Source organism: Herpailurus yagouaroundi, unplaced genomic scaffold (assembly GCF_014898765.1).
Source record: "Herpailurus yagouaroundi ecotype Mexico unplaced genomic scaffold, PumYag 77, whole genome shotgun sequence".
Taxonomy (NCBI): Eukaryota; Metazoa; Chordata; class Mammalia; order Carnivora; family Felidae; genus Herpailurus; species Herpailurus yagouaroundi.
Window position 1 is genome coordinate 12640416 of NW_024412388.1, and position 12887 is coordinate 12653302.

The following is a 12887-nucleotide window of genomic DNA, read 5'->3' on the forward strand; positions in this document are numbered from 1 at the left end:
CCCAACCTACTGAGCCCCTCCGAGGTCTTTTGAGATGCCATCCGTGCGTTGGTTTCTGCCTGGAACAGGGTTCATTCTGCTGGCTTCGTGGAAGGAGCCGGAAGCCGAGAGGAGGACGGACTGCTTCCTCCTGAGACAGACTGCTCCTCCCGTTTGTTCTACAGAAGCCAGCAGAAAGCAGATTCTACCCATGCTGAGATTTGGGGTTTAATGGGAACCACTCCTTACAGGCAGGCCCCGCCCGACCAGAGGTGACTGGGTCCCTCTCAGCCTCTTTGTGAAAAAACGCACATGACAGATACCCAAAGGTGGTGCAGGGAGAAGGTAGGGGCCCCAGGACTAGGCTGGGGTTATAGCACCCCATGTCTTTCCTAGTGCATCCTGTCCCTTTCGGAGTTTGAGGGTCCCCTCTGGGGGAAGGCTGCTGGCCAGAGTGGCACCCACGCCTATGAGTCCTCGAGGAGCCTGGGGGCGGAGCAGGTCTCTCTCGAATGTGGTCTTGTGGCCGGGCCTCCGTGGGCCGGGCCACGGAAGATGGCCTTGGTATCTCGCTAGGATGAAGTTAAGCATCTATGATACCTACCCTGTGCCCGGTCGTTTCTCAGGGTGCGGGCAGGGGGGAGCTCGAGGCCTGGGCCAGCCCTTGTTCTCAGCCTCTGGCTGTCCCTCCTGATCCCCCTGGGCCACTTTCCCAGGCCCCTGCCACACATTTCTCAGAGGGCAGGAGGTGTGGAGATGCTGAGTTTGGGCTTCCCAGTGCTGGTGCTCAGTCTTATATAAGCATCAGGACCACGAGGGGAGCTGATTGAAATCGCAGATGCCAGGGCCTCACTCCCAGGGACTCCGGCTCATGGTTTGGGGGTGGGGGGTGGGGCCCGGGAATTTTCCTTTTTTTTTTTTTCAAGTTTATTTATTTATTATTTTTTTTAATTTTTAAAAAATGTTTACTTTTTGAGAGAGAGAGAGAGAGAGAGAGAGAGAGACAGAGTGCAAGCAGGGGAGGTGCAGAGAGAGAGAGAGCGAGACACAGAATCCGAAGCAGGCTCCAGGCTCCGAGCTGTCAGCACAGAGCCCCACGTGGGACTCGAACCCACAAACTGTGAGATCGTGACCTGAGCTGAAGTCTTGCGCTCAGCCGACCGAGCCACCCAGGCGCCCCCTCCCTGGGCTGGCCCTCACCATGGCCGGGCCCCAGGGGAGGAGTCTCTGGTGGCCGACCATTAACGTTTGTCCCTCAGACCCTCAAGCGAGGGGCTTTGGACCCTTCCTCAGCAGACAAACAGAGTGGCAGAGTTCTTGGAATTTCTAACCGGGAGGACTTTTTGTCTGGCTGCGGGCCACGGCCTGCCTGTTCCCCAGACAGCAGGCCCCCAGGGAGGTGAGGGTTGTGGAGGGACCTTTCCTTTGGCACCTTGCCTGCTGTGCTCTGCCCTCCTGGGCCGCTTGGGGCCCACCTGCTTCCGTGCCTGGCACCGCCGTGGCTGAACGTTCTGGGGCCACCGCTGCTTGGCCGTGTCTTGTGTGTGCTGTGGGGCATGGGGCCACAGAGATCTGGTGGTGTTTTGCCCTGTCCTTGGAGTCTCACGGGGGCCTAGCTTCCTGTTCAGCTGCAAGCTGTCCCTGCTTCAGGTGTCTTAGAAGGCCAGCCCTCAGCGGGTGGATTTTTGCCAAAGAAAGTGACCGAGGGGTCTTCAGAGGGACCCCCTCAGAAGCACCTGACCCAGATGTAAGCAGGGGCCTGATCCCATTATGTTAATAAGTACCTGCTGATGGCCACCCATGGTCCTTGGGATTTTTTTTTTCTTTCTAACCAGTTGTGGATTGGGCTGCATTGGATTTTTCCTTTTCCTGACTGTGACCTTTTCATAATTAAGGTTACCATGATCCAGCTGGCCAGGGCACTGGGCAGAAACGCCAGCTCTGACCTCTGACCTCAGCCTTGCTCACTCCCCTGCTCAAATTGGACCAGTCTGCAATCGATCTCTGATCCGGGTTCTTCTAATCCTGAGAGAGGCAGAGGGGAAGTGCAAAACCAGGGGCTTTATGATTTTATTGTGTCAATTTACAGGTGAACCAGGGCTCAGGACAAACCCCAGCCTCTCTCCAGTTGTGGGGAGTCTGAGTAACTCTCAGAAGGATCCCTGTCCTGCGATTTCTTTCTTTTTTTTCTTTAAATTTTTTTAAACATTTATTTATTTTTGAGAGACAGAGAGAGACAGAGCACGAGCAGGGAAGGGGCAGAGAGAGAGGGAGACACAGAATCTGAAGCAGGCTCCAGGCTCTGAGCTGTCAGCACAGACCCCGATGCGGGACTCGAACTCACAGACCATGAGATCATGACCTGAGCCGAGTCGGACGCTTAACCGACTGAGCCACCCAGGTGCCCCCTGTCCTGCGATTTCTTTGCATTGACAATAGAGAGCCTCTGCATAGTGTGGTACAGTTTACAAAGTGGTTCCAGTGATTTTCCTGATACCCTAAAGTGGTTGGTGTTATTTGGATTAAGAGTCTCATGTTATTGATCAGAGACCCTAACACAGAAGTGTAGAGAGGCTAAATGATATGGTTAGGGTCACGCAGCCAGTAAGTGGTATACAACTCAACATCACACAAGATTTGAAAGAACATACATCGTTCTTCTGTCCATGCATCCATGCACCCATCTATTCATCCATCCAAGCATCCTTCCTTCTATCCTCCCTCCTTTCCTCCCTCCCTTCCATCCATCCATCCGTCCATCCATCCATCCATCCATCCACCCTACCAACTATCCACCCATTCAACAAATATTGAGCACTTATAATCTGAAAGATAGTGTAATACTAGCTTCCATGTTTTGAGCGCTTGCTAAGTCTTGGGGTCTACACGTATTTCCCATTCCATCTTCTCAGTAACTCCGTGAAGTGGTTATCATCCGGGCCGCTTTCCCAGTGAGGAAGGTGTCCCTCCGAGAGGTGAAGACACTATTCCAGCTAGTGAGCGGGGGGTGGCGACTTGAACCCAGGCCCGCCTGCCTCCAGCGCTCCTGCTCGTGGTCCCCTTCCTGGTCTACTCCGGAAGTAGTACCTTGTTGGGGTTCTGAATGCTTCACCGGATGTCAGTGTTGCTCATGCGTTTGAATGTCTGTGTTTGTCTCTCCATCCATCCGTCTTCCCAGGTGGCGTGTAAGCTAGTCAGCCACCCCTCCTTCCATCCAGACGCCCACCTGCCCTCCCTCCGTCCGTCCGTCCGTCCATCCGTCCGTCCCTTGCTCTGTTTGCCCACTCCTTCCTGCAGCGGCGTGCCAGAGTCCGCTCTTCCTAGCTCACGAGAACTAGGAACCAATTGCGCGCTCTTTCCGACTCCGCATTCAGCGACGTCACACTAGTGGCTTGAAATTTGCCACGGTGGCGTAGTGACATCATGGAAAGCCAACGAAGTAGGGGTCTATTTCCTGGAGAAGCGCGTGTTAAATATTTACCGGCACGACACTGCTTCCATCCGTCCCCTGGTCCCCCCGGGTTTTTATCCATCTTCTTGTCCGTCTGTCCGTCCATTTACCCAGATCTGCAGTCCTCCAGCCGAGTTTATCCATTTGCTCATCCAGCCATTTTTCTGTCTGTCCATCCAACCACTCATCCCTCTGTTTATAGTCCATCCGTCTGTCCAACCAGCTCTCTGTCCATTCACCCGTCTTCCTGTGCATTGGCCCACGCACCTGCCCATCCATCCATCTCCCAAACTTGCCAAGGACCTCCTGTGTCACCAGCCCCTCGCTGGCCCCTGGCACATGGGGGGATGCCTGAGACACAGTCCTTGTCCTCTAGGCACTGTTCCCCTTCTCTGAGCGGGGCCGGCTGGTCCCCTGCCCCTGGCCCCCCAGCAGCCAGGACTCCCAGCCCCCGCTGCCTGCGCGTTGGGGTGGGACGCTGCTGGAGCCGATCCCCGGCGGGAGCCATCCCCAGGCCCCACGTCCCACCTCACCTGGTCTCCTTTCTCCTCTGTTGTCCTGTCTGTGTCCTCCCGTCCCGCCTGCTCCTCGCACCTGCTCTCCTTCTGCCTGGCTGCTTGGGGGCTCCAGCTTTCTCCAGACCTGACTAGGCTAAAGGAGAGATACGCCAGGACTAAGAGAGACATCTTGGCTTTAAGAGCCGGGGGGAGAGACGTGCAGGCGCTGAAGCACAAGTACGACTGTAAGGTACTGTCTGTCTGTCCCCCGGCGGCCTGGCAGGGGCCCGCCCCGACGCCGGAGCCTGGCCGCCTCTCGCACCTGTGCCGGGACCGGTGGTGCCGGCACCTGCTCCTTTCCACGTTCTCGCCTCTCTCTCCGAGTGAAACAGCATTCCTGGGGGGTGGGCTGGGCTGGGCTGGGGCGGTCTGCAAACTCTGGGGTCCTCAGAATCACCTGGGTGCTTTGGAGAATGCAGATTCCTGGGCTGCACCCCCAGAGATGCTGATTCTGTAGGTCTGGACCGAGGCCCAGGAATCCGGGAATTTGGTAACTGTGGCGGTGGGTTTGGGTGACGCCTGGAGAGATGTGAGCCTTAGCGAGTGGTGCTGAACGTTCCTCCCGCCCTGAGCCGTTCAGAGAGATCCAGGGTAAGGAAGTCTGTAGGAGAAATCATAACACCTTGGTCTTAGATGAGACCCAGACTTCTGGATAACAATGACACCGACAGTAGGAACTTCTCTTAGTTGAGCACCTACCATGTGCTGTGGAGGCCTGCAGGCCTGGCTCTGAATCCCCGTCCCACCACTTCCTCTCTTTGTGATCCCGGGCAGGTCTCTTGACCTCTCTGAGCCTTGGTTTCCTCACCTGTGAAATGGGGGCATTAACAGTACCAGCCCCCTGATAGATGTAAAGATTAGGTGAGCTCAGATCTATAAGGTGCTCAGTGCTGTGCTTGGTGTGGCCTAAGAGCTCAGTGGGTGGTGGCCACTATTACTTACACACCTGACCGTTTTATCCCCAGGGCATCCGGGGAGGCAGCTGTCTTACTGCTGTCATTTAGCTGGCCGATGGTCACAGCGCTGGTCAGTGGCAGAGCCGGGATTCAAACCGGGGTCTGCTGTCCATCCTGTGCCACGTCCTGTTTCATCAGAACCTGAGGCCTCCCCGGAGGGGGCGGGGGAGGAGGAGGAGGAGGAGGCGGCGGGGGAGGGGAGGCACTTTATAGTTCCTATACACATGCCTTGGGGGGCCTGTGACCTGAGGGGGGCAGGTTTATCTTCTCAGAAGGCAAAGGCCCAGAGAGGAGAGGGAGCCTTGAAGGGAAGATTCTATGACCACTGTTCTTGCCCTGGCTGTGACCCTGGAATCAGACTCCTGGTCCAGCCCCTGCACTGTGGTTGATGGTGAGGATACCTTCCGGGATGTTCATTTGCTGCCCAGGAAAACAGCGAGAGAAGACCGCTTTGGGAGTTTGTAGGATAGCCGCCTGCCCCAGCTTTCTTCCGGGAAGGAACTGGGCTCAGAGCAGAGGTTTCCAATCTGGGGCTTGTGACCCCTCCCAACCCCCAGAGGAGGACGAGCATCTCTGTGTAGTTTCTGGGGTCGGACATCCGTGCTTCTCCTTAGATTATCACAGGTGTTTCTGACCCCCGAGCCCCACTCCTAGAAGCCAAGAATCACCACTGAAGAATTTTACCATTTCCATGCAGGGAGGCCCCAGGGGACTTCCCTTTCCTCCTGCGGGGGGTGTGTGTGTGGGGGGGGGGGGGGCGAGGGGTGTTTCCAGAAGTCAGCATTGTTCCTGAAAAGCCACCACCACCCCGTGCCCCAGGCCTCACGCCCAATGGGTTTTTGGCAAGGCCGGCTGCTCAGGGCCCTTCCACTGGGGACCAGGGGGTTTGCTTGGAGGAAGGTGACCTCCTCCTCCAGGGACCAGAGCCCCCCAGGGGAGTGCTCTCCGCCTTCAGCAGAGAGTTTCAGGAAGGAGAGAGTGTTCTAGAACTGCGCTGCCTATTATGATAGTCATGTGGTTCTTTACGTTTAAATCAGTTACAATTAAATATAACCGGGACTTCAGGTCCTTAGTGACAAGAGCCACTTTTCAGGTGGCCCAGGAGTTACTGGTGGCTGGTGGACCCCCTGTGGGCACACCGAGAGTCGGCATTTCCATCACTGAGAAAAGTTCTGTGGGATAGGGCTGACCGTGTGTCGGGGAAGATGCCAGGGCTGGGGGCTGGAGGGGCAGTGCAGGGATAACTTCCGGGACAGCGGCTCTGTTTGCGGGCCCCGGGCTCCCCCAGTGCTCAGCTCGCGGCTTCCCCCTCCTGGGCGCGGGTCCTCTCCCGCCTCACATCCTGCTTTGCCTGCCGCGAGGTGTGGTGGCCGCGGTCCGTCCCCACGCCGGGGAAGCTGTGCTCGGCTCCGTGGCAGCTCCGGCCTTCCCTCCCCTTCCCGGGCCTCGGCACAGTCAGAAACTTGGCTGCTTTGGGGGGCAAGGGACGGGGGCCTCACTTGGGTTTGGCAGATGGGGTGGGCGTGTGAACTCACTTCCTTCTGCTTGCCCCCAAAGTAACCGCTGCCGTTTGCGCGGATCATCTTACTGTCCAGCGTGCTTCCCTGGCCCCCGTTAGTCCTCATAGACCCTGGCACATCTCAGTGAGGAAACTGAGGCTCAGTGAGGCTAAGTGACTTGTCCCGAGAGGCGCGGCTGGGATTTGAACCCAGGCCTGGCGCTCCAGGCCTCGGGTCTTTCCCTGTGTCGCCTACCCGTGCACTTTGTCCCGAAGGGAGACGTCGGGTTAAGACCTCCTTTTGCCAGTAAACAGGGTTCCTCCGGGGTGATCTCCAGGGCACAAATGCCCCTTCTCACCCCTTCCTGGGATGCATTGGGCGGCGTTGCCTGGCGCTCCCCCTTGGCCTCTGCCACCCCGTCCCTGGGAGTGAACGGGCCCTGGGGTCATGATGTGCGCGGCCCCGGCTGGGAGGCCTGCGTGGGGCGGCGTGGCCCTTGGTGGCAGGCGTCCTGGGCTCTCCTTCGGCTTCTCTGATGAGCCCCTCTGCCTTTGCTCAGATGACCCAGCTCATGAAGGCTGCGAAGAGCGGGACCAGGGACGGGCTGGAGAAGACGAGGATGGCCGTCATGCGCAAAGTGTCCTTTCTGCACAGGAAGGACGTCCTCGGTGAGGCGCCGTGGGCCTGGCTGGCGGGAGGGTCAGGACTCGGCTCTGTGACAGCGGGGACGGTGGGCGAAGTCACTCGGGCTCTGGGCTCCTTCGGTGGTCGGAGTCCTCTCTGGCTGGTCCCAGTTAGTTTCTCACCCTCTGGCAGGTATGGTCTACCTCGTTTTGGGGGCCCTGGGGCCTCTCCCTTGGTCTGGGGCCCAGCGGCCCTGTCCTTGGTCTCTGTCCTGGCCGTCTGGGCCCCCCGCCTCTTATGCTGTGCAGCTTACCCGGCCTCACCTTTGGACGCTCCCACCCTTTCCTTTATCCGTCACCCATCGGCCCGGCAGCCGATACTTACTGAACACCCACTGAGAGCCGCACCCCGTGCCGGGTGCAGGGCCACCAAGGGGAACGAAGCAGCATTTCTTCCAGGAATATAAACAGGAAGTGACGGTCAGAGGCGGACAAGCAGTGGTGGGGAAACGTGGCAGGAGCAGGGAGGAGAGGACGCGGGTCAGTTAGGTAGCAGGGTGGGGGGGGGGGGTGTGAGTGAGGCAGGGAACAGGAGCGAGCGTGTGGAAAGGCCCAGGAGTGGGGAAGTAGGAGACATTCGAGAAAGGATTGTCGCGATCGTCCACATGTATCGGGGACTTACTGTGCGCGAGGCAGTCTCTTACGGTCTTTGTGGTTCCTTGCTCAATCCTCATCAACACCGGATGGTACGCAGGGCTGTCCTGTGTCCATCTGGAGACGAGCGAACAGGCACGGAGTGGCTCAGTGACTTGCCTGGGGACACACAGGGACAGAAAGGACAAAGCAGAGGCTTCATGTGGCTGGAGTGAGGGTCCAGGAGACCAGTGAGAGACGGGGGCCACACAGGCGTTCAGGCCAGGGAGGCCTTCGAGACTCTGTGCCCTCTTGAAAAGTTACGTGCTTTACCTTCTCTGTGCCTCAGTTTCCTCATCTGTGCAATGGGGCTGCTGCGGCATCTGCCTCAGGGGCCGGGGTGAGAGTGAGCGAGGCAGTGCGTGGAAAGAGGCCGGCACGGCTCCTGGCTCCTGTGTGGCAGGTGTAATTCTCAGTGGGCAGTCACTCAGTGGAGCCGTGTGCTGGTGGATGGCAGCTCTCTGGTCTGGCTTCAGATCCCGGCTCCCCGGCCCCCTGGCTGCAAGACCTTGCGTAGGCTTCTGCCCCTCTCAGAGCGGCAGGTTCCTCATCTGTGAAATAGGCTTATTACTCCAGCACTGCGTGAACTTGGCACAACCCTGAACCTTTGGGAGAGCCCCGGCCCCTGACCGGGGAGCGGATGGGCGGAGGGGTCCTCTCAGACTCGGTGGGGTGGCCTGGAGGGTGGACAGGGTGACAGGCCGGTTGGCCGCGAGCGGTCCCTGGTCACCCTCCCCACCCCCAGACTGGCCAGGCTGCCAGCCGGCTCTCCCTCGGCCCTCCCCCGCCCCGCCCGTCGGCCCAGAGCCTTCCCCAAAGTGACCCTCCCACCCGCGTGTTATTAATAGCCACGACAGGGCTCGGATCACTGGCCAAGAATGTTGCCCGGTGGCGCATGGGGGAAGAGGAAGCCGCGGGGCCGGCGGCTGGGGTGGGTGCGGAGTGATGCCCGGGGTACCATGTGGGCCAGGCAGGAGGGCCTTCACCACCCCCACCCCCACACTGTCGTCCGCTGTCCCTCCTCCTCCTCCTCTTCTGTCTCCTGTTCAGGTAAGGGCCCGCCCGGGTGTCCCTGCTCCCTCGGCCCCCTGCTCAGGGGTCGCCGCCCCTTCTTTCTGCTCAGCTTCCCCACGGCCACCCCCACTGGGTGTCAGAGTCCTGAGCAGCTAGGGTCCCATCTCCCTGTGCCTGTGCCTCTCTTGTGGGGGCAGAACCATCCAAAGCCAGGTCCCTACACTCTGCCTGATCTCTCTCTCTCTCTCTCTCTCTCTCTCTCTCTCTCTCTCTGCCTGATTCTTGGCCTGTCTCCTGCTCTCTGTCCGAGAGCTGCCTCCACTCGGGTCTGCATCGCCCAGTTGAACTTTTTCCCTTTGGGTCTGTCTGCATTAGTTGTGATGAAAACTTGAAAACGCACAGCCAAAGAGCCCCATTCTTCTTGGGGCTTACTTTCTTCCCCCTTTTGGGCATCCAGAAGAAAACTATTTTTAGTGCATAGTGATGGAGACACGGGCGGCCTGGCTTACTCCGGGCCAGGAGTGGGCGGGTCTGAGCAGGGACAGGGACTCTGGCAGAGCTGATCGGGCGAGCTGGAGGCCCCGGACGTGCTGCTCTGTGGCCCCTTGCTCGTTCCCATTAGTTTATGGACCGACCGATCTAGCAGAGCACAGCAGTGAGTGCAGCTTGTGGGCTCTGACCCTGTGCGGCCCCAGGACCCTGGCCCAGGGTGGTTCCCAACTCCTGGGGGGCTGAACAGTCTAGGTCATCCTCGCTTGCGTGTGTCACCAGCCCATCTGACTTTGCAGGTGACTCGGAGGAGGAGGACATGGGACTCCTGGAGGTCAGCGTTACGGACATCAAGCCCCCGGCCCCGGAGCTGGGCCCCATGCCAGATGGCCTGAGCCCTCAGCAGGTCTGTGGGTAGGGTGGGGTGCCGGGGGTCTTTGGGGGCAAAAGGGGTGGTTGGGGACCCCGCGGGTCTGGGTCTTGAAGGGGAAGGGGTGAGCGGGGCCTCCTGGCCGAGCCTCAGCTCATTCTCTCCTCACCTGCTGCGCAGACTTCCAGATTGGGCCCAGCAGGTCCCATGCCGTTGTCCCGGGGTGGGGACGGGGGGGCCGGCATTCAGAGCCTTTTCTTCCCACACCCAGGGTGACGAGAGCAGCTCCTGCTTAATCATTTCACACGGGAGATGTCGTTTGCAGGGAAGACCACAGTGACAGAAGGGTTGGAAAGCATTGGGCTATTCCAACTTGGGAGACTACGGAGGGGCCAGCCCACCCTCTCTCTCTGGGCTTCTCCCAGGCGCCGGGGGTCTTTGGGCCATGCCTCCCCGCCCCTGAAGTGTCACATGGGACCAGGACCCGGGGGCTTTGCTCCGGGCCTCAGGCACAGGCATGTTGCCATGAGGCATGAAACGGGGGGGCGGGGGGTGGGGGGTGGGGGGAGACCCCCGCCTTCCCCCGTTGTGGGGACACTGAGCGAGTCGCGTTGGGGCAGCAGGTGCGAAAAAGGATTTGCCCCTCTTTTGGCTGGCAGAGGAGATGCTTGGCCTCTTTTGAAAACCAGGGTGAGGAGATGTGGTGGCCACACCTCACGTCTCAGGACGTGAGTCCGTCCGCCTGCTTCCTTCTTTTCTGTTACCCGCCTGGACCCCCCTGCACTGAAGTGGTGACCCCCTGCCCGAGCGCAGCGAGTCCCTGTCAGAGCCAGGTGCGAGCCCAGGCTTCCGGCTCACAGTCCGGGCTGCTCCTGCTGGCATTGGCCGCGTCTCTCTCCTCCGGAGCCTCTTGTGTTTCCCGGTCAGGCAATATGAGTTACTTTGGGCCAGTGGATCTCAGCCGAGGTGATTTTACCCTCCAGGGGCATTTGGCCGTGTCTGGTGATGTTTGTGGTTGTCGCAACTGGAGGTCCTCCTGGAATCTAGTGGGCGGGGGCCAGGGATGCTGCTGAATGTCCTACAGTGCACAGGACAGTCCCTGACACACAAGAGTCACCCGGCCCCCAGTGTCTACGTGCTGTGGTCAAGAATTCTGCTCTGGGAACAGCTTGCGCACCTGGGGATCGGTGACCGTGACAGTGCATCTGGCTGTGGGGTGGCCTGAAGGACAGTGGGCCTGGCCCATCCTGCGGCCCTGGGGCTGTGCGGGCCGTAGTCAGGCCTGGGTCCCAGGCGGGGCCGTGGGAATCGCTGACAGAGGTGTGCTAGGCGGGAAGGAGGTGTCCAGACGGGCAGGGGGAGATGGTAGTGGCTGGATCGATGCCCAGGACGGCTGTGGGGGTACAGTGGAATTACCTGGGATGCTCTCACCACCCCCTCCCCCCGGCCCCGCCCATACCCAGGTAGTGCCCTATACCGACTCAGTCGGAATGTCTGGGGAAGCAGCTAGGTGACAGTATTTTAAAGACGCCCATGTGATTCTACTGTGCAGCAGGGTTTGCTTATGCACCTGCTCCCTCTGTGCTGCTGGACCCAGGCGAGGGCTCCCAGCCTCTTGCTGGCCAGGCTGCACCTGAGGGGTGTGTTGATGTGGGCCGAGGAGAGAAGGGGCCAGCGAGAGGGGGGCTGGGAGGGACTGGGCTGTTTGGCCTGCGGTGGAGCTCACCCTGTGGGGTGGAGAGTACCCTGAGGGATTCCCGTCTGAGGGAGGGGGGTTGGTTAAGGGGTTGGAGCTACGAGGGGTGGGAGCTGAGATCTCTGTTCCGTCCAAGAAAGAATTTTCTCCCCCATTTGTCCCAGGATGTGGGAGGCCACCTGACCCCTTGGAGGAGGGGTGGTGACTCCCTATGCCTGGATGTACGCGAGGAGCGGCCTGGCGGGGGCCTCGAGCCCAGCACCCCACACCCCCCATCTGTAGGCGGGGCTCTGGAGGGCAATGCTGGCCTGCGGGCCCCGGTGGTCCCAGGAGCGGGCTCTGGGAGGGACGAGTCCCTTCCGTCCTGCAGCCCCTCAGCTCTTCTGGTACCAGGACTCCTTATCGGCCCCCCGGGGCCTCTGCACACATTGGGTGCTCCCTCTGTGCTATGGCGGGTGCGGCCACTGACTGTGTTTTCTGGCCCGGGCAGGTGGTCCGGAGGCACATCCTGGGCTCCATCGTGCAGAGTGAAGGTAGCTACGTGGAGTCTTTGAAGCGGGTACTCCAGGTACGACTCCGGGGGCCTCTGGGGACACTTTGTAAGGAGGGTTCGTAGGGAGGTTATGGGCAGTTTTAAGGGGAAGGGGCCACAGGCCAGCACTTTTATGGGGACAGCAAGCGTTCCTGATGCCTGGGAGTTGGCAGGAAGACTGCATTTCTGAACCAGAGTCGCGGGTCTGTGAAGTGAGGTGTGCCCTCTAGAGTAGAGGGCGTGTGGACCCTTCTGTGCCTGGAAGGGACCGTGCTTTCCTCACCAGTCCGGGAGCCCCGGGCCAGGGGCCACGTCTCCCATCATCTGGGATCATCCTGGGCCCCACCCCACCCCCGCCCGAGGCTGGAGTGGCTGCACCCCCTCGTGCTCTGTCAGTGCTCATGTGACTGGAGTAACCCTGCCGCCCCAGTCTGTCATCTGCACTCCTGAAGGGGTGACTCCTCTGGGGGTGCTGTGACTCCAAGACAGGCAGCGGGGAAGGGAATTGTTGGGGGTTGTGGGGTGTCGATGACACCGTCCTCTTGCCCCTCCTGAGTTCGGAGCCACACAAGGGCAGCCCGGGCGGCAGGCAGGGAGAGATGACAATATCACCGTGTTCCTGATGGCTGGTGGGGGTGTGGCTCTAGGGCTGGGGTCCAGGGGACTTGCCAGGGGGGCATCGCCGCCACCATTCCATTCGACACGCGGGCTCAGTCACGGGCAGAGCTGCCCAGGGCCGGCCTGGGCCTCGGGGCCTGCCTCCACGGGGCTGTTTGCAGGCAGCCTCTTCCCCCAGTCCAGCGTGACACCTAAGTCACGGGGGTGGGTTGTGGGTGGGCAAAGAGGGGCCAGGAGTGTTACATTCATGGAGACCCTTCCCAAAGGACAGTGAGGAGTGAGGGATAAGTGCCCTCCCACCTCCTGCCTCCGGGAAGGTCCACACATGGCCTGCTGAGTTCTGATTGGCAGGGCAACTGGGTGGGAGGGGCTGTGGCCTGGCCCTGGGGTGCTCACCCCGCTGCCCGCCC

General features: G+C 60.0%; 1 protein-coding gene and 2 long non-coding RNA genes across 16 annotated transcripts in view; 1 reads left to right on the forward strand and 2 right to left on the reverse strand.

Moving 5' to 3' along the window:
* ARHGEF10L (Rho guanine nucleotide exchange factor 10 like) overlaps positions 1 to 12887 on the forward strand; it is a 160011-nt gene that overhangs the window by 78681 nt on the left and 68443 nt on the right. For 6 of the 14 annotated variants that reach the window (XR_005786768.1, XM_040462635.1, XM_040462643.1 and 3 more), the window contains 4 exons: positions 4061 to 4177; positions 7002 to 7110; positions 9561 to 9667; positions 11818 to 11895. Coding sequence is in view for 13 of the 14 variants with exons in the window: in XM_040462635.1 (XP_040318569.1) it covers positions 4061 to 4177; positions 7002 to 7110; positions 9561 to 9667; positions 11818 to 11895 (411 nt within the window). In the remaining variant the exon portion in view is untranslated. Of the gene's footprint in view, positions 1 to 99; positions 252 to 4060; positions 4178 to 7001; positions 7111 to 8621; positions 8809 to 9240; positions 9428 to 9560; positions 9668 to 11817; positions 11896 to 12887 lie in introns of those variants that run through there. The other 8 variants (XM_040462667.1, XM_040462682.1, XM_040462675.1 and 5 more) reach the window with 4 other exon arrangements.
* Positions 3727 to 4992, reverse strand: LOC121021995 (uncharacterized). The gene is made up of 3 exons (XR_005786770.1): positions 4934 to 4992; positions 4385 to 4588; positions 3727 to 4081 (listed from the first exon to the last, which is right to left on the reverse strand). It is a non-coding gene; the product is annotated as an uncharacterized LOC121021995 (long non-coding RNA).
* On the reverse strand, positions 7048 to 8549 carry LOC121022002 (uncharacterized). The gene is made up of 3 exons (XR_005786773.1): positions 8032 to 8549; positions 7748 to 7878; positions 7048 to 7155 (listed from the first exon to the last, which is right to left on the reverse strand). It is a non-coding gene; the product is annotated as an uncharacterized LOC121022002 (long non-coding RNA).